The sequence below is a fragment of the Fonsecaea pedrosoi genome, assembly GCF_000835455.1.
Source record: "Fonsecaea pedrosoi CBS 271.37 unplaced genomic scaffold supercont1.4, whole genome shotgun sequence".
Classification (NCBI taxonomy): domain Eukaryota; kingdom Fungi; phylum Ascomycota; class Eurotiomycetes; order Chaetothyriales; family Herpotrichiellaceae; genus Fonsecaea; species Fonsecaea pedrosoi.
In genome coordinates this window covers 3,398,859-3,423,344 of record NW_013550612.1, presented here as the reverse complement: position 1 = coordinate 3,423,344, position 24,486 = coordinate 3,398,859, and the positions used below count along the sequence as shown (strand labels likewise).

Below are 24,486 nucleotides of genomic sequence, written 5' to 3'. Positions count from 1 at the left end.
TTAGAACTGAAACTTTTCACCTGCATTGGCGAAGAGCGGCGCCTGGCGGTTTGTTGAACAAGTGGCTGACGAATAGACGCAAAGCGGCAGCATGATTGAACACGCAATCGAAGCTGACACGAAGTACTGCATTCATGCCGAGTTCGTTGCTCTTCCCGGACGGCGAGATAGGAGCGATCATCCGCGAACTCCCGTATGCTCCATTTGCTGCCTGCTTAGGATAAGTGCTGGTGGACCTTTGGTCCTTGTGATGAGACTGTCCCATGCAAATGGCTCCTGGGAAATATGAAAAGCCGCCCGAGCTCATAACCGGCAGGAAGATGGTTGGATCACATCAAACAGATCCGAGAAAACAGAATGCCAGTCTTTGGGTGAACGCCCCTTGTGAGGACCTCCATGATGTGAGTCTTGCGCACTTGAAAACCTGATCAGCCCGGCCTCACGACAGGCCATCCAGGGTACCGTCACCTCCCCTCGTGAGCCTGGCAGTACAGCCCCGTGTTCAGCCTGCAGTACGGCCAGGGTGTCCTCGAATCCATGCACCCACGACCTCAAGGATCAGGAAGAGGGTACCAGTTCAGCTGTTGATCTCCAAACGAAAGATCATAATCAAACCACTCCAGGAATGGACCCGGCGCGGTGACGTCCTGTCCGTCAAAATTCATCAAGTCCATTGCGGTCTCCGATCTTGCATTGGCCAGAAAATCTGCATATTGGTCGATGTCAGCTGCATACTGAGAATCTTCGTTATTCCAAGATATCACGCCGTCTCGCAATGCCTCGACAATGCTGCCATATCTGTCCGCTGGCCTTGTATGAGGAGCCATATCTTTGAATGCACGAATAGCACCGTCCAGACTCTGTTTCCACCCATTGACTGCGGCTTCGCCAAATAGACTCAATTTCTTTGCCACAGCAATAGAAATCAGGGGAATCAGACAAGCTTGGAAAAGCGCAAAGGTCGAGTGCCAGACCGAAACCCTATCGTGATGAAGGCCCGAGCAGATCAGGTCGATAACTTCACTCGCTGAATTCTGGCAGAGTGATACTACCTTCCAGTCCTCGTCTGTGAATGCATTGTGCGCCATGGCGTCGTCTGCCAACCGCAGCAGATGCGGTCGAGACAACAGGACGCGTACCCCCAAAAATCGATACATCATGGTCTCCCGACTCAGCCAGAATCTTTTTGGACACGAATTCTCCGACAAGAACCGAAAGTGATGGGATTTACTCCAAATTTCGAGTTCGTCGCTGAAGGCAAAAATCTCCCGAGGTGTAATGTATGACAACTGGGCCATTCGATCTCCTATCCTTTGAGCGATTATGCAAAACTCGGCAGTCACGCGGAGAGCTATGCCATGCCAATCTCTGTCCTCGGACTCGTTGTGTCTCTGCCGTGCAACGCTCTCTAGCCGCGCAGAGGTTGAAGAGAGCTTTGTAGAAGGCCAAGCAGTGTCCATTGTGAGCGGATCCCATCTTCCAACCCTGGGACGGTGCAACAACAATCCTTGCCAGGCGTTTCCAGCGATCATACACCACCAAGTTCTTCGTCTGACTTCGGCTCGAGCCAGTGCTAAAGCTTCTTCCTCGGGCGTCTGGCCGAGTTTTGTCGTCTTTGCTGGCTCACGATGTAAGCCAATCGCAATAGCCATCCGGAATGCGGTCCCCATGACTAAGAATGCGGTGTTTGGCGAGTTGATGTAGTACAAGTACAGCGCGCTCAAGAGAACCAGCGCCTGTAGCATTTCCAGATTTCCCGAGGTAAATATGTTGTAACCAAGGAGATTCCGCGCTCGTTCGTGGTAAGCGAAGTGTGATTGATCGTCCCCTGCTGCAATGGAACCTAATGCAAGGACCATGTTTGAGAGCGCCTTCCACCCGTCATCTGTGCGTTCCTGGCTCGAGAACTCATCCCGAAAGCGACTCTCGTCCACCATTGGGATCAGGGCGTGGATCTGCTCGAAATACGCGTCGATGGCCATCTGTTGTGCAGACGACAAGGATGGAAGTGTGGAGGATACAGGGGCGACATGATGCGCAGCCCGCGCGGGCTCTTTGCTCGAACTCCGAACGACTAGTTGCTTTGGTTTCTGAAATGCCGACTGTCCAAGATCCAAGAACGATTGTTTTGCAGAGGGGCAGACGCTGAAGAACACATGCAGAAAAGCACCAGTCGAGGAAACGCGCGGATATGAGCCCGGATGTTGGTGGATGATGATGCCGTTGACAGCGTCGCCAACTGGTGGCTCCGGACCTTCCTCGTCCTGAGCCTCATTCCATTCCTCATCTGCAGCGATGTCGTTGAGGGATTGCAAAGCTTCTGGAACCTCATTGGCGACAGCACCATCAGCAGCTGGTGAAGGTGTCTGGGTATCAACCTCATTACTGATCAATCGGATGACACTCTCTCGAGACAGGCCCGGCAGGCTGTCAAAGTCCACTGCCGGCAAAAGCTGCTTGATGATCTGGTTGCGAGCGGTCAGAGCGTCATTCAACTGGTCAATTGTTCTACACAGCCCGCAGTTAGATGGTGTCGCAAAGTCACAAGAGGCCACAACTCACTTCCAGGAGGGATTCGTTCTCCGCTGTCGCTTCCTGTAGCTACACCTCGATTCTAAAGAATGTTTTCGACAATTTTGGCAGGGTAACGTGCCATCGCACTTGATCTTCCTCCTCGTGCATTCAACGCAAGCACGATTGGTCCTTCGAGGCTCAGGGCCGCTGTGCTGCCTCTGCGGGTTCTGGGCCGTAGCGGAGAAGGTGAGATCGCTAGAGCCATCCATAATGCACTGTCTGAGGCTAGTTCTTTGCTGGCATTCAATGTCAACCGCCCAAATTCATCAGGTTGATTGGAAGGGGTTCCGTCCGATGATGTGGCTGTGTAGTATGATGACTCTGGGTGACCAAGTTGTCTCGACAAATTTTGTAGCGCAGCGTACCCTTGCAACCCTACAAGCCAGTCGGTTTCTAGCCTGGACAAAAGCCTCCGAGGGAAATCAATGGATCTAAGGGAGGTCAGGTATACGGTGCGCCGTAGCTGGGTGGGTGTGCTGCACGGTGCAGGAGAAAGATGAGGGACGCCATAGAAAAGAACAAGTCAGGCTGGTCCGATAGAGACTAGGGTTTGTACGTAGTGTGCCGTAGGTGGTATAGGCGGCGCCCTTGTGGTTTGTGGTGAGGGTTGGAGGGTGACAGTGTCCCGTGCTTGGCGCAGTCAATGCATATCTTGAGCATAGTCATCTACCAAGCCTGCAAGCCTAGGTAAGTTAGGCATCGCAGGTAAGCATTAAATCACTCTCCGCACCCCTACAAAGGCACTTTACCGAGAACTCATCAGGCACCCATTCCCGACAAATAATACACGGACAGTCCTTACCCGAGATCACGCTTGAGACTGACCTGCGGAGCAATTCGCACGAGTTTCTGACGCCGAAGCTGTCCATTACAATGTCCAAGGCACACGTTACTGAGGCACTCTAACTTAGTTATTTGGGTTGGCGCTGGAAGAGATGGCAATAAGAGTAGCAAGAGATGCTTGAACTTCCTGCGGTTCATTGAGACTTTGTGCACCAAAGCCGGCCCAAGGAGCACCACCTTCTTCCACACAGAGCTATAGACAGCCAATGCGTACTCAAGCTCTACCTCTATCAAAGTGTAATGCGCCCAACAAGGCAATTCCTCTATGCAAAGACTTCACACGGTCGGATTATTACCTTGTTTCAGACGCAACTGACAAGCAACTCTGCAGCCTTCTCCCCAATGGCATACGCTGGCATCTGCGTGTGTCCACCGTTCAGACTCGGCATGATGCTGCAGTCGGCAACCATCAAACCCTTGACGCCCCTGACACGCAGCTTCTCGTCCACTACAGCCATCGTATCGCCATCCTTCCCCATGCGACACGTGCCCGCCGGGTGGTGCGCCGTGGCGCTGTACTGACGCACATACGGCTCCCAGTCTTCCCTGGTAGTTTCGGGCCCCAAGGCCGCGTACTTCGGACCCGCCATCCACACGCCCGGGGCGATGATGTCCTTGGTGCCAGATCCGGTTGTCACGATCGAGTGTGCAAAGCGCACGCCTTCGGCCAACATGAGCAGATCGAGAGGATCGGATAGGTAGCGAGGGTCGATGATTGGCTTGTCGTGCGGGTTCGTGGAGCGCAGGGTGACTGTGCCGCGGCTCTGTTGGCTAAACAGCAGTGTCATCATCTCGAAGCCGTACTTCCCCTCCAAGGGAATGGGATATCCGTGAACGTGGCCTGAATACAACTCGGTGTGCATGTATTCGACGTGAGCCTGCTCGGCTGTGAGGTCAGCAGCATCTCGTGTCGACCCAGACGTCGCGGCGGATCTCTCGCGCCACAAAGACGACGAGTTCAACCCGTCGTCGAGTCGCGCCAGCGCAAAGATGCCAAAGGGAAATGTGGAAAAGAAGCCAGATTGAGAGCTCTGGTAGGTTGCCAGGGAATTTGCGAAACCGTTGGCGTGGTGGATGAATCGGTCGTTGGTGAGGTCCGGCTGCGTGACTTCGTAGGGGACAAACACGACCTTAGGAGCAATTAGACAAGACTTTTCTCGTCAAGGAATGGAAATGCGGCTTGCCAGATGGTCTTGGAAGTTTTTACCCACGCCCGGAGAATCGACTATACAATCGACGCCGAGCTGTGCGAGCTCATCTTTTGGGCCGATGCCAGATCGAAGCAGAATGGTTGGCGAGCAGTACGCACCTGCAGACGGCATGAGAAATCCCGTACATGTGAGTGTCGGGTGCGATGCTTACCTGCAGACAATATGACCTGCTTATCAGCTTTCAACACCCTCCTGTTCCCAGAATTATCGACAACCTCGACGCCCGTCGCCACAACATCCCCTTGGACGTGCTCAAGGATAACTTTGTCGACTACGGTATCGACCACGATATCCACTCGACCTTCGTGCCCTTTCAGGTAGTCGGTGCTGAACGTTCTCACGCCGCCATGCACCGTCCGGGGAACATGGCCACAGGCATGTGCGGCCTGGCCCGTGGTGAACAAGTCATCTACCAGCGGCAAGCCTTTATCCTGCAAGGACTCTAGGACGTGATTGGAGATGGGCGCCAGATCGTGCGGTTCAACATGCAAGGGACCATCCGTGCCGTGGTACGCCTCTGCCGCCTTGAACCAGTCTTTGCCGTGGAACGTCTCTGCGCGTTTCATGTACCGGAACATGTCGTCGCCAGTCCAGCCCTCGAGGCCCCAGTCGTCGTAGTCCGTCTTGCACCCACGGATGCACAGCGTCCCGTTGAACCCGCTGCTCCCGCCCAGGAACTTGCCGCGGTTGAGTTGCAGCACGCGGTTGTCGAGGTGTTCCTGCGGCACGGTCTCCAGGCCCCAGTCCAGCTCGCCGCCCATGGCTTGGAAGAGGCCGCCCACCATGGTGATGAGCGGGTGACCCGTCGAGTCCGGCCCAGCCTCGACCACCAGGATAGAGACATCCGATCTCTCGGAGAGCGCTTCAGCGAGTCTTCCCGCAATCACACACCCAGAGGTGCCGCCCCCGCTGGACGAGAGAGGAAAAAAGATATTAGCTTGTGAGCGAGGGGTGTGCAAAAATAATGTGCTGATCTGGAATATTTTGGTGGCTGATAAAGAGGGGTGGATGTGGAGGGGTCGAAGCATCGAGGCATTGTTGAGTACTCCTTACCAAATGATATAGCTGTATTCTTCCCGGACATCCTCAATGGTCCGAACTGGAGACATTGGACGTCTCGATCAAATATCCGTGGGACTTATCTACTCGAAGTGAAGACCAGGGCAATAGATATATTTTAGTATTATCATCTATTATCTATGAAGAGTGGGACGACCGAGGTCGAAGTCGAGGTTCATGTCTAGAGACAGAGAGGGACAGTGCATAAGGCTAGGCCATGTTGAGAAAGGACAGGGACAAGGACAAGGACAAGGACAACGCATGATGATACTTCGTTACTATAATTTCCTATCTCTGTACATGTATGAACCGTGATCCATCCATCCTTCAATTGTCGTTCCGTTCATACCGACCTCCCCATCGATCAGTCTCTCCGCTACTGAAACGCTGCGTTCTATACTGGGACACTGCCTAACTGGGCACCTAGGTCACCTGGCGAGTCGCTGAGAGTCACGTCTCGGCCCGCTCCGAGGTCTTCAACTCAAAGTCAAGAAATCAAGACGAGAGAAGTGCTTGATTGAGCACCAACGCACATGGCACTCTCGTTGGAAGTTCCAGGGACCACCAGGTAACTCTTGGAAATCCAACATAGTGACGAGCATAGTGAGCATATCGAGCCACTAAGCGATATCATTCCACTCCAAGGCTTGGGCAAGTTTCTATGTTGGCAGCTGGAGATCTATTCCACGCAGTATTGCTCACTCACGGTCGACCAGCGTGATCCACGCACAACTCATGGCTTCGCACACATCAGACGAAGCATTGCTCCCACTGACCTCCCGTCTTTGCGAATCCTAGACTACTCACAAATCTGCTCAGAGAGCAGCGTCCAAGGGCATCACCTCCGCAAGAGGAGAGGGGCTGGACACGGTCGTTCACAATCACACGAATTAGTTCCCCCGAATGCCCCTGACACTGCATTTTCTCGATATACGCTCTAGCAGCAAACGGAACGGTCCAAGCGGCACTGTAACCACCCGCTGCACTAGCCTCCACGACCGTCGTGTTGGGCAATGGTAGCGTGTTGTTATAAAGTCCTAGTGCCGAAAAGATGGCTGTCATATCGTTATCGTGGCTGAAATCCGCATACAGCTGCCGGCCCAAAGGGAACGTGGCGGGATCATCGTCCAGAGTATGGTTCGTAGATGTGTGGTCTTGAACAGAGGTGTTGGTCAGCCGCGCAATGAGCTCGTTGACGAAGCCCACCCCTTGTGTAGGCCCCAGAGGATTGCCATAAGAATAGCCGTAGTATTTGCCCAGTGTCTGATAGTAGCCGTAACTGTGCCATTCGGCTTCGGTAAAGAGGGCACAGAATGGCGAAATGGTGCCGTCATCATTGGCAACGGTGTTGAACGGGCAAAGGTCCATCATGTCCACTGTCTGGTCCATGCTGAGATTGGCGCCGGGCAGACCGGCGTTGAAGCGTGCTTGGATGGGAGGGATGAAGATCTTCGCCCAGGCCTCCTGAGCGTCGTTGCCAATCTCGCTGGCTGTGCCGTTCTCAAATTCCGTGCAGAGAGCATGGTTCAGCGTGTTGTTGAACCCATCACCTTCATACTGCAGGATCATCGGATATGGATAGCCAGAGTCGACATCCGCAGATTTGTCGGCCAGTTTCGAGACGTGGAAGCCCTGTGTCCAATTGAGGGCCGACTCTACCACTCGATTCTCGCTCGAGGAACGGATGAAGGGTTCGAGGGACATTGCAAGCAAGCGATATCGATGATAGAATTTGGTACCCGAATTGACCATCTGCTCCTGACCGAAAGTCGTCAACTGGTCCGCGCCGAGAGTGTACGAATAATTGGCGAGAAACTCATACGCCCCTGTGAAGGTTTTCACGTTGGCATGCACCTGTTTGATGGTGTTGTTGTAGGTCTTGGTCTTTGATGCTGTCGGATCTCGAGCTCCATGGCGGGACAAGATCTGAACGAATGTGACATTGCAGCTATCAGGAACGTCTGTCGAGATATCGGAGGGTACAGTAAAGTAGGGCGAGTACTGGCCCCAATAGTGGGAAATGGTTGGTTGACATTGAAACCCTGTCACGACAGTATCGCATGAATCTGGAGGAGACGAGCTTCCTACTGAGACCCCACTATTTGTTACGAGATGAGCATGTGGGAAACAGTCGACTGCGTCTGAGTTATTGGGAGCTTACCTCCAGCCCAAGAACACAACCACGGTTGCCAACGGTGTCAGTATCATGATGGCGAAAATGAAACCTCGATGGACCCTCCGGGACGAGCGTGTCGGACCAAAGCCATCGTGTCGGAGGGCGGAGAAGTTATATCCCTCTTTCTCAGAGGCGATGCGAGGTAGATCTTCCATGGAGCTGCCAGATCTTGCCTAGGTGGTCTCGCCGTCTCATAGCTCTTCTACCGTGCTTATTGACCTGAAGGATTTAGACGGATGATGATGGAACAGGCGCTGCACTTGAAGAATTGATCAGGCATGATATTTAGGGGCCACGTGTAGGAACGACGCGCCGAGAAGGTTTGGATATGTTCGTGTGCTAGTAGCGACTAACAAGGCACGGGAAGTCAACGCATCAGAAGAAAAACACAGACTGAATAAAGAAGCTTAGGATGAGCTGGAAGCAAGGGCGAAAACATCCATTGACAGCAAGAGAAAATGGTGAGGCTTTGGGTGACGATCAACGTGTTTTGAGGATCTTGGCTTGAAGTCGCAGGTCACCAGGTGCAGTTGGTGCAGTTGGGCATGCGGTCAAGCGGTCCACGTACGTCGTTCATGGCCAAACTGCGCCCAGCCCAGCCCAGCCCAGCGCAGTCTCGTATCTCAACAATGAATTCAATATTGTTCCTATCATAAACCGCCTTGATCGTCTTGTCCTCTAATTTTCATCCATTCCTGCAGTCTACCTTGATGCTTCTATCTAATCAAACACACGAAGAGGGTCCAAGCGCATTCCCTCGAACACACGCAGTTGCTGAGGGATCGCGTCATCTCATCTCACATGCCGCAATCGACCCAAGTCGATCAAATGCTACCATCAACAATCCTTGTCCTTTCTTCCCTTCCAATCTTACAAAGCTTCGCTCGAATCTCTCTAAAGTACCGCTGAGGGCCTTGTCCTGTCAATATCCATAGCCCAGTAGATGTGCTGCTGTTCACACTCATGGTCTCCTTCTGCTCAGTTGTTTCCTCCCTTTAAGCCTCGACAAGTTACCCCCCAGTCTTCGAGCGATACTGACGACTGACAGGAAAATTGATAGCTTACCATCATCCACAGCACACACCTTTTCTATTCCTCCCCGTGTTTTCGAAATGGCGCACGAGGGTTTGATTTTGCTGAACCGGCCTGATAACGTCTTAGAAGTCAAGACGTCGGATGGCCACGGCTACTGCGACAAAGCTGCTGGTCACTGTGGAAACCACAACAACTCCTCGTCTCTGTCTGTTGTACTCGTCGATGATGCCTCAACACTTGATCCTCCAGCTCCACCCAACCTTATACACCCGGGCGGCATACATCAGACAAGCGCCCACCACAGTAAGTACTCCCAGGCATATCTGTGCAACCAGGTACCCGCCTCGCCCTCCCCCGTTTGTCGACAATAACGCCCCTCCAATGGGAGGTCCGGAAAGACCTGCAAAACTGAATAGCGAGAACGCCATGCCCATCCTCACACCATTCTTGCTCAAATCGTTGTTCAAACTCGTCACTGTCGTTGGAAAAAGACACTGAAAGGCTCCCGCTGAGAATCCATAAAACGTTGCAAATACGTACATGCCTGCTTCCGACTTCACTGCGATCCAGCTAAATGCAAAAACCCCGTTGATGAAAAGGAGTGGAACCATCGCGTTCAACGGACCCATGAAACGATCCGCAATGAACCCCGTGACAAGTCGGACGGGTATCGCGGCCCCATTGAAGATGATGAGCAAGGTGAGTGAGTCTTCATAGCTCATATTCAGGACTGTCCGGCCAAAGGAAGCGATGTAATAGTAGGAGAAGAATAATCCTCCAAAGACGAGCGACATGCCCAGGAGGACACAGACATATGGCACTTCACAGAATGCCCTCCATTCGACGATCGGCCCAGATTTCCGCGGAGGCAGTCTCGGCCGCATGCATGCCAGTGCCAACGAAAGCAATCCCAGGTTCACGAAACCGAGCACGCGGACAGTCCATGCATATCCAATCTTTGGGAGGAGCTGGCGCACAAGCACCGGATATATGGCACCGCCCGCCGAGTTCCCAGCCGACACAATGGCAACAGCGAGTCCGCGGTTCTTCCTGAAATACGTCGTCACAAGTCCCATGGTGGGGCAGAAGAATATTCCACTGCCCAGACCAGTACAGAGGCCCTGAGCAAGCAAAAGCTGCCAGAAGTTCTTGCATAGACTCGTCATGAAGATTCCGATGATTTGGACGATTGAACCGATGAGCAAGCTCGGAACGAAGAACCCGGCATCCAGCGCCCGACCGGAGAAGGCGCTCACGAAGAAGACCACCCACAATTGAATGGAACCCACCCAGGAGATGGTCGACTGCGATTCGCCCAAGGTCTCGGTGTAATAGGTTTGAAAGACACCAAATGAATTGATGTAACCCCTGAGAAAGACGTCAGCCATCTGTTCAGGGCAAGGTTCTGATATCCCCCCCCCCCCCCCCAAGGCGTTTCGAAACTCCCACATACCATGTACAAAAGCAGACAATCCACGCCATGGCGACTTGGATCCATGCTTTGAGGCCTCCATCTGGAGGTGGTCCAGGATCGACGATATCTCGAGTGCTGAGACGTGAGGTGATCCTGCTCAGGGCATTGCTGCTGACTTGTTTGAGTTCCGGGTACGATGTCTGTGCCAAATTCTTTTCAACGTCGGGATTGTTCTCTATGACGTCTTTATCGTCCTCCGATATATTCTGGCTCGACATGATTGAGATCTTGATGTCACAAGCATTGGATCTGGTGGTCGCCCCTGGAAAACACTTTACTGTTGAGATTTCTTCCAGGAATCTTGGGAAGATAAGGGAGTCGACGAAAGAACAAGGGGATGACAGCGAGACATTGTTGGCTTGCAGACTGCATCCCCGAAGGGCGCCTGCATCACAAGTTTGTCGACTTTCTGTTGAAGCGGTGGGCTTTTGGGGTAACCCAATCCTTGACCAGTGCCGAATAGCCGACTCCATGGCCAAAATATCCGTTATATGCGGCAAAAACATGATGTAATGCAGGGTATCGGCCGGCACTACAAAGCGCAAAGCTTGTTACAACATCACCACGTGGGCACCATAGATCTGCGTATCGCAGATGTAATGACGGCGACTATTCGCGCACAGAGCTCCGAGCTTGGCAGATCTTTTGTCTGAGAGAACTCCGAAATCTCGAGACGAGATCTCGAGCCGGTGTCGGCCTCGCGCGGGCAGCCAACCAGGGGCTCACGAGGCTTGTTGGTGCGCCGTCTGCATCACAAAAGGGCTGCACCACCAATCCTGTCAGCCCCAATTCCCCAAAGTGTCGGTCTGTAGAATATGCCGACAACCAGATCTGTTGGTTTGGCTGGCTCGGGACGCAATGACCGTGGCTTTGGATCTCCATCACTTGGATGACAAGTGGCGTTGAGCCAGATGTCCAGCATCATCACGACGCGCAGAAAGGAATAAACAAGAGGCCACGATGTTGCCAACGCAATGCATCATTGGTATTAGCGGCGTCGCGGATGGGCGAGCCGCGATGTAAGACTTTAGTTTCTTGAGTCCGCCTTTCTCTTTTTATGACGACCAACCTTTGGACATCTGGACTGCCTTTTCCCACCTCTCGAACATCTCCTTGCTCTTGGCCTCATGCAGCTGTGGTTTGAAGACAGTGCTGCCCTCGACATTGATGTCTTTCAACTCTTCAATGCTGTCCCACACCCCGACAGCCAATCCGGCGGCGATGGCAGCTCCGAGGGCTGTGGTCTCCCGCATCTGCGGTCGCCGCACTGGGATCTGAATCAAATCCGCTTGCGTCTGGACAAATATTAGCACCCATTGACTCCCTCAAGATCTTGGCCGCAACCATGGTGACATACCTGCATGGTTAAATCTGAGTTACTCATGCCACCGTCGACGGCAAGCTCAGCAAGTTTTGCACCCGAGTCCTTCTCCATGGCGTCGAGGATGGCTTTTGTTTGGAAGCATGTTGCCTCGAGAGTGGCGCGTGCAATATGTCCACGCTGCGTGTAGGCTGTTATGCCGTCTGGAGACACAATGGGGATCAGCATTAGACACCAACGAGCAGAGACAGTGACACTTACAGATGGTTCCTCTCGCGTCATCAATCCAGTATGGAGCAAACAATCCGCTGAATGCGGTGACGAAGACACAGCCGCCATTGTCTTCGACAGTGGCAGCCAACTGACTTATCTTACTCGAGGACTCGACAAAGCCAAAATTATCGACCAAGAACTTGACACTGGATCCGGCGACGGCGATACTCCCCTCGAGCGCGTACATGCGCTTGCCCTCTCCAAAGTCGTAGGCCACGGTGCCGAGAAGGCCGTGGGTGGAGAAGACCGGCTTTTCACCGACGTTGTACAGGAGGAAACAGCCGGTCCCGTAGGTATTTTTGGCCAGCCCGGGAGTAAATCCCTTTTGACCGACCAGGGCGGCCGACTGATCGCCCAGACAGCCAGTGATAGGGGTGCCTTTGAGCACACTCAGCTCCAGACGCCCGTATGCCTCGGGATCTGACGACCGAGTGATCTTGGGGAGGTGAATCTTGGACTGGTCCAGCCGGAAGAAATCGATGAGCGACTCGTCGTAGTCTAGGGTCTTGAGGTTCATGAACATGGTCCGCGAGGCATTGGTCGGGTCAGACACGAAGACATTCTTCTTGGGCCCGCCGTTGAGCTTGTAGACGAGCCAGGCGTCGATGGTGCCGAAGGCGAGGATGCCTTTGTCGTAGGCCTCCTTGACCTTGGGCTCGTTGTCGAGCAGCCAGAGGAGCTTGCCCACCGAGGGGTACGTCGACAGGGGAAGACCACAGAGTTCTTGCAGCTGGTCTGACCCCAGTCGATGCTTGAGCTTACGGATGAGGGCCTGGGTACGGGTGTCGGTCCACACGATTGCATTGTACAGCGGCTCGCCCGTCTCGTGGTTCCATACGACCTAGATGCCGAGCAAGAATCGAGTCAACCAATGTTTTCCCCTCGGTCTTTTCTTGGAGACCCAAAGTGCAAGCAAAGTAACGATTGGCTCGCAACCAACCGAAACTGTTGGATAGGATTGACTGGACGAAAGAGGCAGAAGAAGAGGGGTTCATTTCTCTTACCGTTGTCTCACGCTGGTTCGTGATCCCCACGGCTTTGATGCTGGCGCTTGCGTGGCCCTGGTTCTCGAGGTCCTTGACCGCCCCGTCGATGCATTGCTCCACCGACGAAATGATTTCCAGTGGATCGTGCTCGTGCCATCTATATTAATCATATCGGGAACGAGGGAGGGTTAGAAAGTGACTTTGATAAACGAATATACCAGCTTTGCTTTTATACATTCTTTTTTTGGCTTTCTCACACACAAACACCTACGCACACACCGTATTTTTCGTTTTCTGTGAAAAGCCCAGACAGAGAGTAAATAAACTATGAGAAAAGAGAGAGAGAGAAAGAGAAGAAGAGCTAGAAAACGTACCCGGGATGCGGATAGATCTGCTTAAACTCGATCTGATGCGACGCCACCACCTCGCCGTGCCGGTTGAAGACGAGGAACCGCGTGCTCGTGGTGCCCTGGTCGATGGAGCCGACAAAGACCTCGTGCGAGGCCGACGAGGATGACGACTTTGCAGCAGTGTCGCCCATCTTGGATCGGATGGTGGTGAGCATTCGATTACCGACTATCGATTATCGACTACTGGGTACTGAGTACTGAATAAAGGTGTATAGATAGAATCAAGGTAGAACTGATATGGGACCGATAGGACCAGGAGGAGGAGGCTAGTAGTGCTGCTGGATGAGATTGTATGGTGACTGACTGGGTCGTTACCTCGTGAGATTTTTTCTGTAGGAGGGAAGAGAAGCTGTGTGACAGAGCTGTGTAGCTGAGCTCGGTTGGATTGTCTTCTCGTCTTCGTTCGCGGGGCGCTTGTAGTATGGAGAGTGATGAGTTAGTCAAGGATCCGACTTTTTCCCTTTTCGTCGATCAGTCCTATCTCGCGAGAGAAAGAGAGAGGGGGTAGGGAAGAAGCTGTCCTCGGTAGAACTGTTGTTGTTGTTGTTGCTGCTCCCGCTATCACTACCGCTATCTCTGATGACGATGACGATGGTGATGGTGTGAGCGAGATTTGAGTTTCCGAGACTCTCGAAAGCTCGGGCTCGGTGTGTCTAACCCCGAGATACATGCCCCTCGACCAAGTCTGTCCAAGTACAAAGATACAAAGTGAGGAGGCTGGGCATTCACCCACTCATCACTCACCTCACGGAGTACTTGGGCCTGAGAGTGCGGAATCCGGGGAGACCGGCTACCATCAAACCACGCGGGTTTGGGGCGGTGATCAAGGTGTGATGTGTCAAGGATTTGTCCCTTTGTTCTCCAGACAGCCGGGGCCAAAACCGTGCAATGCAATCCACCGCCCCTCTATTTCCTTTGATTCTCTGCTGCCCTGGCTGCTCAACGTGCTCGACTCAATCAGCAACATGCCGATCCAGGTTCGAGATGCACGGTACAAGGGAGGACCCCTAGCGCTGTCTTGGGGAGAAAAACGGCCATCACGGGAGAGGACAAAGGCGGGGGCCCCATCAAAAGGGCTTGCATGGCGGCGTCAATCCCGTCCACTAGAATACCAACTAACGCACGTCAGGCCAACCACCTACGCAGATACGAACATGATGGAACATGAAGAGGGGGTGTTTTGGACAGGGAGGCTGGTCCCATCTCCTCTTCCACCAAGCATCACGAGTGCAACATCAGCTTCGGTAGCGCAAATCAGGCCCAATGCCAATTCTCCGGAGAGCACGCTCACCACAAAAATTCTCATCCAGGCGGCAGCTCTCGGCAGCTGTGCGGAGGCTGAGCTGAGCAAGCAAGCAAACAGCAACATCAGAAAAAGCGTATAACAAGGGAATACGAAGCAATCGCGGTGCGGCTTGCGAGACACGGTGGCGTTTCTCGGCGCTCAAAGGCACAAATGAGGAGGCGCATCCACTCTCCATCCACCAGTACAAGGAGTATTTTCTGCGGGGTAAAGAGATGAGTTGGTTGGTCAACATGCTGAAGAAGACAAGGACATGGCAGCCACGAGGAGCGCGCTCTCTGGCCGCCTCTTGCAGGTTTTCTCTCGGGAGATTTTGTATAGCCGACATCACGATCCAGTCCGTTCATGCACGGAGATGTTGCCACGTTCACACACGACGAGAGCCGGATAGTCTCCTGGCGTACATTCAACAAGACCAGGGCGAGGACAGAAGTGAAGAGATGCAGAGGGCGACCGTGGTGGTTGGTTTCTTAATAGGGGAGATCTAGATCTACCGACCATAGTTAGCATCTAGGACCAAAGGAAACCCTGCTACCCCGGCAGTGGCTTGTGGTCTAATTTCTATCCCAAACAGCCAGTGAAAAGGAGAAATGACGAGGGAAATATCTGGAGTTGGGTTAGGGAGATACGAAAGGTACCGAATAGTGAGGACAGGATGATTGGCCTGGTTTTTAATCTGCTGATGATGGTGATGATGGTGCTCTGAGTTGGCGATGATTAATCATAGGACAAGGCTATTGTACGGCATCCACTTGTACGAGTGATTTGAGCAAGCAGTTCCCAAAGGAGAGTAAGAGAGGGGGCGTGCAGGCAGATGAAAACAGATGAAGAGAACTGGATGAGGCATTACAAGTAGGCGAATAAGAGAGACAGACTGTGTCAGTCTCGGTCAGACTTGGCCCGAGCTACTCGTTGGTGCTTTTCTTGCCTTATATACGCATCGTAGATGGCGTCATTTGATCCGTCAGTCATTGTGTCAGACACTCCGTCAGACAGTGTCATTTACTCAACTCTCTCCCTCGCTCCCTCATACCCAGCTCCCCTCTTCTGCCTCTCTCTATCTGTCTGCGTACAGAGATACCCAGCACGGAAAGTATCTTACGAAATCTTACCACCCCTGGTTGCCACAGTCTCCAGCACCGGCAGTACGCAACCTATCGAGCCATCCAAGGCCCATCAGGGACTTTGTGGTCTTGATGCATGATCGAAAACGGAAACAAAAACCTCGTCACACACCATCACACCTGACCCCCCTGCCTAGCCCTAAGCCGTCGTCGTCCTCCTCTTCTCGCCACGGTCATCCAAAACGTCCCATCCACAAGGCTCCCCGTACTCTCCAGATTCCCACACAAGTTGCTGACCTCTTCCCCTTCAGTCCAAGCTCGCCCTCGCCTTCGGGCTTCCTGGACCCGAGATCCATCACCTCACCTTTTCCATTCGTGCGTGATACATGCTTCTTGGTATCTGATCATCTCCACCTGGCTGGTTCCGTCCTGCATGCAACCTCGCCTCTCAATAGCAAACCAAAGAGCTCGTCATGACTGGTTGGTACCCGCCCGCCTCCGAGCTTCGACCTGGGTGCGGCGATGCACAATGCGGTTCCCACCCCCGGTTCGTGACCAACCCAATGGGGCCCCAAAGGCAAGGTCAAAAGGAAAAGTTGATAAGACTCTGGCCTGCCTCGCTCCTCGGGAGCTGACTCTCAGATGGCTCCTCCTGACCACAGCCAGTCCCTGCCGCTTTCTCTTCCTGTGATCTCGCCCACAGCCAAGGACGCCGACACCATGGCCCTCGAGAAGGAATCCCTCTCATCTACCCCTCCTGCCACCCACAACGAGCATGGCATATTCCACCATCCCCATGAATACCGCCATACCACCGTCGACGGCCAGCCGGCCTACGCGGAACATGGTCCTCTCGTCGACCACAAAGTCCCTCAGGAGGATGTCGTCCAGTCCGAACCTGACCTAGTGTGGAGCCGGATTCGCCACTGGATGCGCGAACCGCTGTCCGAGTTCTTTGGCGTCTTTATCCTGATTCTCTTTGGCGACGGCGTCGTGGCTCAAGTCGTACTCAGTGGCGGGACCAAGGGTGACTACCAGTCGATCTCCTGGGGCTGGGGGTGAGTTAACATCCACATTGTCAGAGTCAACTTTCGCTGATTCTTGTACAGGTTGGGTGTCATGTTGGGAGTGTATACCGCGGGCATCTCAGGAGCACATTTAAATCCCGCCGTCACATTTGCAAACTGCGTATTTCGCAAGTTTCCCTGGCGAAAGTTTCCCATCTACATGGTTGCCCAGACGTTAGGAGCCCTATGTGCCTCGGGCGTGGTCTACGCCAATTACAAATCGGCTATCGACGTCTTCGAAGGTGGCCCCAATATTCGAACCGTCCCGGGCTATTCAGACACTGCATCGGCGGGGATCTTTTGCACTTACCCGGCGCCGTTCATGACCAAGACCGGACAGTTCTTCTCCGAGTTCATCGCCAGCGGCATCCTCATGTTCATGATCTACGCGCTTAAGGACGATGGTAATCTCGGGGCTGGGAATCTGACGCCGCTGGGCCTGTTCTTTGTCATCTTTGGGATCGGCGCTTGCTTGTAAGTTGTGCTGGACCGCGTGTGCACGGCAACCAAAACTAACTCTCCCTGCCAACAGTGGCTGGGAAACGGGCTATGCCATCAATCTAGCTCGAGACTTTGGCCCGAGATTGATGTCATACATGCTTGGGTACGGTCCAGAAGTGTGGCGAGCCGGCGATTATTACTTCTGGGTAAGTCGAAACACTGCCACCCTGAATTGACGCGTACGTTGACGGTCTCCATAGGTACCGATGGTCTCGCCTTTCTTCGGATGCACATTCGGTGGCTGGCTATACGACATGTTTCTGTTCACCGGCGAATCTCCCATCAACACGCCGGTTGTGGGATTGGCTAGATTTCTCAAGCCGAATCGGGCGACATGGTCCAACACCTATGTCCCGCAAGAGGGTTCGAAGGTCTAGACAATCTCCGACCGCAACTGACTGTCAACTTCAGTATTGACCACGGACTCACAACTCAAAACCACTCCGAAACACAACAGCAGAGACTTTGGACACGTACATGACGAGGCTTAAGAGATGGCCGGAAGACAACAAAAGCAAGAGGCGGTCAGATAAAACCGGGACCCATACTCCAGACAGATGTATTTCTAGGTGTTTTGATGACGTTTACGAAGGGTTATGGAAACAAAATAATCAATATGTGGTTGTATACTTTGTGATTTTCATTGCTCTTCCAGACACGACAATTTCAGCCTCGGACTTTGGCTGGGCGCGTCCTTCCTGCCACTTTGGGACTAGCGTTTAATTTCCAGCCAAACTCTATTTGAGCTCCAGCTTCTTCTCAATTTTGCGTCTTCCAAACAGACCATGTCACCACCCTGCTCCATCCTCCCTCTTGGGCGAAAAACATCCTCGCGCGATGTAAGATTGCGCTGATGACAAAGGCCAGTATACGAAGTGCCCGACCAAGTCCCGACCTGGCCCGAGATGCCTCGTGTTACACCTCGAGCAAGTCCCAAGCCAATTTGCCGGAGCCCGCACTGAAAAATAGCTCTCACTGGGGCATTTTACGTGTATTCTCGGTCTGGAATGCTCTGGTAGAGAAAAAAAAGTCTCTGATAAGACATGGGTCAAGATGCGACGAGTGTTTCAACCCCGGCTATCGGTGACACGGCCGCCACCTAAGATACTGAGGAAGAGAGAGTGAGATTCTCGCCGAGCCACTTTACGAGTTAGTTGAGGGAATACGAGGCGGCTCGAGACACCCTGCCTCGACTCGAGCTGGTCTACAGAATACAAGCGCGCTTTATCTCGAGCCCGCCGATTGCGACGTCGCTATGCCATTGGCCGAGCGACCTGCCATGCGAACCTAGCGCCATCGTGCTCTCGTGCTGATGCGAGTCTGGCCTCGCTTTCTGACCTTAGCGTCGATCCCCCGGCCTCTCGCCAATCTTCAAGGTTTTGTGCCTGGCAGGTTTCCCAGCCTCCACGAGGCAACCCGCCAGGACGGGCTCCCAGGGCTGAGCAGGACCAACAGTGTCGTTGCCAGGACATCAACCTCTCCACTTCTATACCTGTTGTCTGCCCTTGTTGGTCAATCTGCTCTTCCTCGTCTTCCCGAACCCACATCTCTCAGGGCTGGTAAGGTCGACAAAAGCCTCCCCCAGCACGCCGATTTCTGCTCCTTACTCCATCTTTGCCTGCGCTTCGCCTTTCTTCCCCAGCCTCGCTCGTTATACTGCTCGTTTTGAAGATGGAAGCACCATTATATAACGGCGCTGTTTGTTTGGTTCAGTATGGCAGTCCTCATTCCATTCTTCCAAGAAGACATCACTCGATTTCGCGTTGCCCACACGAAATCGATCTTTCAAAATGCACGTTTCAGTCACTACCCTTGCCATTCTGGCATCAGCTGCTTCCGCGGCATACGTTCTAGAAGATGACTATACCTCCTCGTCCTTTGCAAACATGTTTGATTTCTTTACGGTACGGTAATTTGGCTCCCTTTCGAGACCAGCAAAGTGCTAACATTGGGCAAAGGGCAACGATCCGACGAACGGCTATGTTAACTACATATCCTACGATCAAGCACAGAGCTCTGGCCTCTACAAAATTGACAACGGGCGCGTCTACATGGGCGTCGATTCCACCAATGTGGCCTCCGGCCGTGGTCGCGACAGTATCCGAATAAGCACCAAGAAATCGTACAACCACGGCCTCGTTATCCTCGATCTTGCACATATGCCAGCGGGCGCATGTGGCACTTGGCCCGCGTTCTGGATGCTGGGTCCGGACTGGCCGAACAATGGAGAGGTTGATATCATCGAGGGAGTTAACAGCCAATCTTCCAACAACATGGCAATGCACACGGACGCAGGATGCACAATCACGAACACAGGAGCTTTCTCTGGGACACTGGAGACTGATGACTGTGATACTGCTGCTCCTGATCAGCCCAGCAATGCCGGTTGTTCGATGCGCAGCCAAGACACGACTAGCTACGGCAACGGGTTCAACTCCAACGGCGGCGGTGTCTATGCGACCGAATGGACAAGCGAGGCCATCAGCATCTGGTTCTTCCCCCGGAACGCCATCCCCTCCGATATCACAAGTGGAAACCCCGACCCATCAGGCTGGGGTCTCCCTCAAGGCCAGTTTACTGGTGGTTGTGACATTGACGACAAGGTCAAGAACCAACAGTTGGTCTTTGACGTCACCTTCTGCGGCGACTGGGCTGGCCAGGTGTGGTCGACCGACGCAGTCTGCTCGCCGAAAGCCGCCACTTGCCAGGACTACGTTCAAAACAACCCCTCAGCCTTCCAGGATACGTACTGGCTCATCGACAGTTTGCGAGTATATACCGACAATGGCTCTGGCGCACCAGCTCCAACATCCAGTTCAACCACCGTTTCAGCAAGCCTGTCGACCACTCCCACCGTACCCACCACAACGCTCCTTACTTCCACTTCCTCCAATGTACCAGCGACCTCGACACGAAGTGTGGAACCAACCTTCCCCTCGACTACTCCGGCCTTTACTCCTACAACTACTCCAACTTCTACCCCTACGACTGCCCCGACTTCTCTGCCCACCTCTCTCGTCACCTCTGCCCCATCCGCGTCTTCTCCATGGCCCTCATCGGCAGCCTGGGATGGCACACCGTGGAATTCCGCAAACGGTGGATGGAACGGCGGCAACCGGGGCGGCGACGATGGCGGGTCAGACAACTGGGGTGGCTGGAACGACGGAGGCAACGGTGCCGGTCGGGGAAACCGTCGCGGCAACCCCTGGAAGTCATGATCTGATCCACGACGCACGACTATTATTACGCAGCAATTTTTCACACCAACAAAAGAGCGATACGCAGCACCACGTTTACGACGCAACGATTTACAGCATATGACAGAACCACATACATGGGGCACCGGCAACGGCAACGGCAACGGGAACGGGGACGGCAATTGAAATGGGAATGGGAACTGGAAAGAAAAAAAAATTGGGGGTGGGACTACGGAAAAGCCAATAATGGCTCTTTATGACCAGGAATATAATGGATAAACAGGACCCAAATCGGACAGGACGGGACAGCACAGCATCAAGATACCCCGTGGGAAAAGAGGGAAAGAAACGACTATGGAAAACGTTTCGGAGGTCACTGCCGGCGCCGGCGCACTGGGATAGACATACACATATGACAAACATACCTCGACAGGATGAGGTGCCTTGTCGGGGTTGGGAACGGCTTTTGAGCGCGTGATTATTGATATTGAGCATAGTTTTGCGAGGCTAGCCAGAATGGCGATTTCAATGGAGACTAGACTATATCATATTATATCATATTATATTATACATATATGTATATGTATATACTCGTTATCCGAGGACTTCTCTCTCTCGCGCGCGCGCGCTATATCGAGGCATACACGTACTTACTTATACTTGCTGACATGACTTGACATCACATGACTGCTCAAAGCTATTCAAAGCTATTCACTTGGGTAGGTATTTATCCTCCACTTCATCCTCTTCCTCGTATGGATACATAGTCTACAGTGTAATGCAACGCAGGCTATATTTAAATATACACACAGTCAAAGATCAAGCCTCGGCCTGTCGTGGTGGAGAGATTTTTTGATCTGGATTCTTTCTTTCTTTTTCTTCTTCCGATCTTCACGGGTCTTGTCTATTTCCTTTTTTTTTTTTTTTTTGACGACTCAAACACAACGACTTTCTCGTGAGATCCGCGTTGCATTACATACATACATACATACATACATACATACTGCCTGTCAGACAGCAGAAGATTGATTTGTGGGCAGAGTGAAAATCCCCTCAAACCCGTCCATAGCAGCTACATATACATCTCACCGTGATCATTAGGGGACAAACCCCTTCAGTCCATCACGGAATAACGGGGGCGTCGACCCCAAACCAATTCCAGCCTTGATCCAGGTCCACTCCGCTCTGGCCGAACGGGAAAGTGCCGAATGAATACCCGGGAGTCACCATCCCACCGAGGCCACCTCCAGCAGCTGGAGCATTCAAGTCATTCTGTGGCGTCGTGTTCGAATTGTATGGGCTCTGACTTTGTAGAGAGTGCGATGGTTGTGGGGTGAAGCCCGATCCGCCGGACGAAATGCTGACACTCCCTGCTGAAGGGAGGTCTGTAGGCTGTTGAGGTGGAAATGCCATGAACGAGTCAAACGTGATAAATGGATCATCGGCTGTCTCAGGCCAGGCTTGATCAAGGCCCGGGGCAATGTAGTTCGTCGACTCATAAAGAGGAGCCCGTCGGGTCTGGGAAAATTGCGAATGCTGCTGGTCGATCGTCGTTGACAAGGGTGAGGGTTGGGTGCTGTTTGAAGCAGCTGATGGCGGAGTCGGCAATCCCGTGTTGGTGGGCACACCGGCCGCTGGAGCGGACGTGTTCAAGGGCGCATCCCGTGTGCGTTGTGCGTATGTGCCGGGTTTAATGGGGACAAAATGCTTGCCCATGCCAATGGAGATGTTGCCAAAGTAGGGGATCGAGACTTGACAGGTCTCCCCCCTGCATTCTTTGACGCCTTCCATATCACAGCCCTGCCGTACACGAGCAAGCATTTCGAGGGCTTGGGCGCTTTGAGCAGCCACAACACCACCCGGTTCTTTGGCCGCGTCTTTCAACAATGCTATTGTTTCGTCAATGAGGTCCGAGTCGATCTGGTCTTGCTCGAGGTCCATCTGCCGAGCATTGCTGCCACGGTGTTGCTGCGAGTAACCACACAGGTTCAGCAGTAACAGCATGGACCCAGTAAAAGCTTGAAAATCAATCAATTTGCAAATGAACGGGCCCACGGCCTTGTTGGTCCGGAGTGCCTTGTAGACTCGGATCATTTCGCGTGAAGCGTCCAAGGCTGCGGTGTGAGAGTATTGATATCTCTTGTCGGTCGATGACCGGAGCATGAATGGCAAATGCAGCATGACTTTGGCTTGGTGATGGAAGAAATGTGCTTGGAGTCGATCAAAATGGTCCTCGGCCGAATCACCAGGAACAAGCTCGGTCGACCACCAGCTAGGTTCTTGCGTGCTGTGCAGCTCCTCCAACTCCTGATCGAGTCTCAACGTTGCCGAGTATCCCATGGGCACTACACTCTGGTTCCGATCGATCATTTTGGTAATAATGGGGATCATCTTCCCCGTGTAGTACTCGCCGGCGTTCACCGATGACGGTTGAGGTCCAGATATCGGAATGTAGGGAGTGACAAAGCTGTCGCTGACGGAATATGGCAGACCCAGTAGCAAGGATAGGTATCGGTCGCCCATAACAAGATGACACCAGATATTGACCGAACGCTGATAATCCAGCGAGATCTTGTCCGTGTGAGCTGCTAACCGGTGAATGCCCAATAACTGAGCGAAGGCGAGTGCTCGGTGGAATAAGAGCCAGGCGCGTCGCGGCCGGCCCATATTGATGTGGTACTTAGCTTCAAGCATCATGCACTCGATGCCATCAAGCGTGGCTGCAATCTCATCGTCAGATGTAATCAACTTGTCGACTGTAGCAATATATCGTTCCATCAGATCAGCAGGCTCTTCTTTGATTTGAAGTCGCGACCAATCGAAATGTTCTGGTAGCTGGTGAATGCTGATTGCGATACATAACATGATCTTTGCCAATTCGGCCGGCTTCTGAGAACGCAAAGAGTGCGAGACGGATTCTTTGATGGTCTCACATCGACTGTCGGTGATTTCGGGAAACATCCTCCTCCATATAGCCCACCATTCGTGGGATTGTTCTAGGATAACTTCCAGATCACTCGGTGCGGGGAGCAACTTGTTCAAGGCCGTCAGAAGCATCTTAGTTTTATTGTACTGGGCTCTCGACACGACGGGCTGGCTCTCTTTTCGTTCGAGGACGGCATTATCGAACAGGCTCAAAGCCGGGGCGTCATCTCGAAGTCCACCAGGAAGAAGAATCGACTCTTCGGTGCTGGGGTTGTCCTGTCGCAATGAGCTCTTCAGACTTTTCAACACTTCAGCAGCCTGGGCATCAAGTTGGCTTTTGTCGGAATCTGAAGCAGAAGCGTCACCCTGGGCGCCGCCATCCTTCTCCGGTAACCGGTGCAGCACCTGTTTAACTAGATCCTCAAGCTGCGACACTCTTTCCCTTAAACTGTACGACGACTGTTCTGAGGTGGCCTGGGTGTATGTGTGAATGTCCCCGTGCTCTTGATCAATGCAGGTCGAACCTCTGGCATAGCATTCGTTGCATACCGCAGGCCTCCCGGGTTCAAAAGTACATTTGATTTTTCTCCGCCGACACTCCAAACAACTTTTTGTTCCCTTCCGCATCTTCTTCCTCGGGGGGCCTTGACTATGGTCGAATCCGAGCCCGCCGCCATCAGTATTGTACGGTGAGGTGGACATACTGCCAGTTCGACAAATTGGATATCAGAGCAACAGAAGTCTGCTCGAAGTCCCGAAGAGAACAGGCAATTGAAGGTGAGTGGCGGAAATCGGAGACGGCGGACTCTTCTCTTATTTCCAGAGAGGCGCTGACTCAGGTGATTGGCTTGAAGCCTCCAAGTCTAGACTTGAGGGCTCGTAAATCGGGACAGGAGGTGAAGGGAAGATCTTGTGGAAGACTCAAGCAATGGGCCATGCTTCTAGAAACGCCATAAGTGCTTGTTGAGGGCTTCAGATCAGTAGTGTGTCATGGAAGATGCCTGTGAGCACATGAATTGTCAGCATCCGTGCTAGGTTGTCACTGATGATGGTATTCTCCAGCCACT

At 53.0% G+C, this 24,486-nt stretch overlaps 8 protein-coding genes across 8 annotated transcripts; 2 read left to right on the top strand and 6 right to left on the bottom strand.

Annotated features, from left to right (window-relative positions):
- Nucleotides 1–551: 551 nt before the first annotated feature.
- Z517_07035 (uncharacterized protein) lies at nt 552–2,783 on the bottom strand (the record flags this gene model as incomplete). The annotated part of the gene is made up of 2 exons (XM_013428774.1): nt 552–2,508; nt 2,563–2,783. The coding sequence occupies 2 exons, from the start codon at nt 2,781–2,783 to the stop codon at nt 552–554; spliced, it is 2,178 nt and encodes a 725-aa protein (XP_013284228.1).
- Nucleotides 2,784–3,719: 936 nt separating this feature from the next.
- Z517_07034 (uncharacterized protein) lies at nt 3,720–5,737 on the bottom strand (the record flags this gene model as incomplete). Its single annotated transcript, XM_013428773.1, has 4 exons — nt 3,720–4,547; nt 4,629–4,726; nt 4,780–5,537; nt 5,682–5,737. 4 exons carry the CDS (start codon nt 5,735–5,737, stop codon nt 3,720–3,722), a joined length of 1,740 nt encoding a protein of 579 aa, XP_013284227.1.
- Nucleotides 5,738–6,437: 700 nt separating this feature from the next.
- Nucleotides 6,438–8,018, bottom strand: Z517_07033 (uncharacterized protein; the record flags this gene model as incomplete). Its single annotated transcript, XM_013428772.1, has 2 exons — nt 6,438–7,785; nt 7,849–8,018. The coding sequence occupies 2 exons, from the start codon at nt 8,016–8,018 to the stop codon at nt 6,438–6,440; spliced, it is 1,518 nt and encodes a 505-aa protein (XP_013284226.1).
- A 1,110-nt stretch (nt 8,019–9,128) lies between these two features.
- Nucleotides 9,129–10,590, bottom strand: Z517_07032 (uncharacterized protein; the record flags this gene model as incomplete). The annotated part of the gene is made up of 2 exons (XM_013428771.1): nt 9,129–10,266; nt 10,352–10,590. 2 exons carry the CDS (start codon nt 10,588–10,590, stop codon nt 9,129–9,131), a joined length of 1,377 nt encoding a protein of 458 aa, XP_013284225.1.
- An 837-nt stretch (nt 10,591–11,427) lies between these two features.
- Z517_07031 (glycerol kinase) lies at nt 11,428–13,493 on the bottom strand (the record flags this gene model as incomplete). The annotated part of the gene is made up of 5 exons (XM_013428770.1): nt 11,428–11,667; nt 11,730–11,896; nt 11,955–12,807; nt 12,971–13,109; nt 13,327–13,493. The coding sequence occupies 5 exons, from the start codon at nt 13,491–13,493 to the stop codon at nt 11,428–11,430; spliced, it is 1,566 nt and encodes a 521-aa protein (XP_013284224.1).
- Nucleotides 13,494–16,449: 2,956 nt separating this feature from the next.
- Z517_07030 (uncharacterized protein) lies at nt 16,450–17,674 on the top strand (the record flags this gene model as incomplete). The annotated part of the gene is made up of 4 exons (XM_013428769.1): nt 16,450–16,787; nt 16,839–17,270; nt 17,329–17,443; nt 17,498–17,674. The coding sequence occupies 4 exons, from the start codon at nt 16,450–16,452 to the stop codon at nt 17,672–17,674; spliced, it is 1,062 nt and encodes a 353-aa protein (XP_013284223.1).
- Nucleotides 17,675–19,087: 1,413 nt separating this feature from the next.
- Nucleotides 19,088–20,515, top strand: Z517_07029 (uncharacterized protein; the record flags this gene model as incomplete). The annotated part of the gene is made up of 2 exons (XM_013428768.1): nt 19,088–19,201; nt 19,256–20,515. 2 exons carry the CDS (start codon nt 19,088–19,090, stop codon nt 20,513–20,515), a joined length of 1,374 nt encoding a protein of 457 aa, XP_013284222.1.
- Nucleotides 20,516–21,616: 1,101 nt separating this feature from the next.
- Nucleotides 21,617–24,121, bottom strand: Z517_07028 (uncharacterized protein; the record flags this gene model as incomplete). Its single annotated transcript, XM_013428767.1, has 1 exon — nt 21,617–24,121. One exon carries the CDS (start codon nt 24,119–24,121, stop codon nt 21,617–21,619), a length of 2,505 nt encoding a protein of 834 aa, XP_013284221.1.
- Between the last annotated feature and the right edge of the window lie 365 nt (nt 24,122–24,486).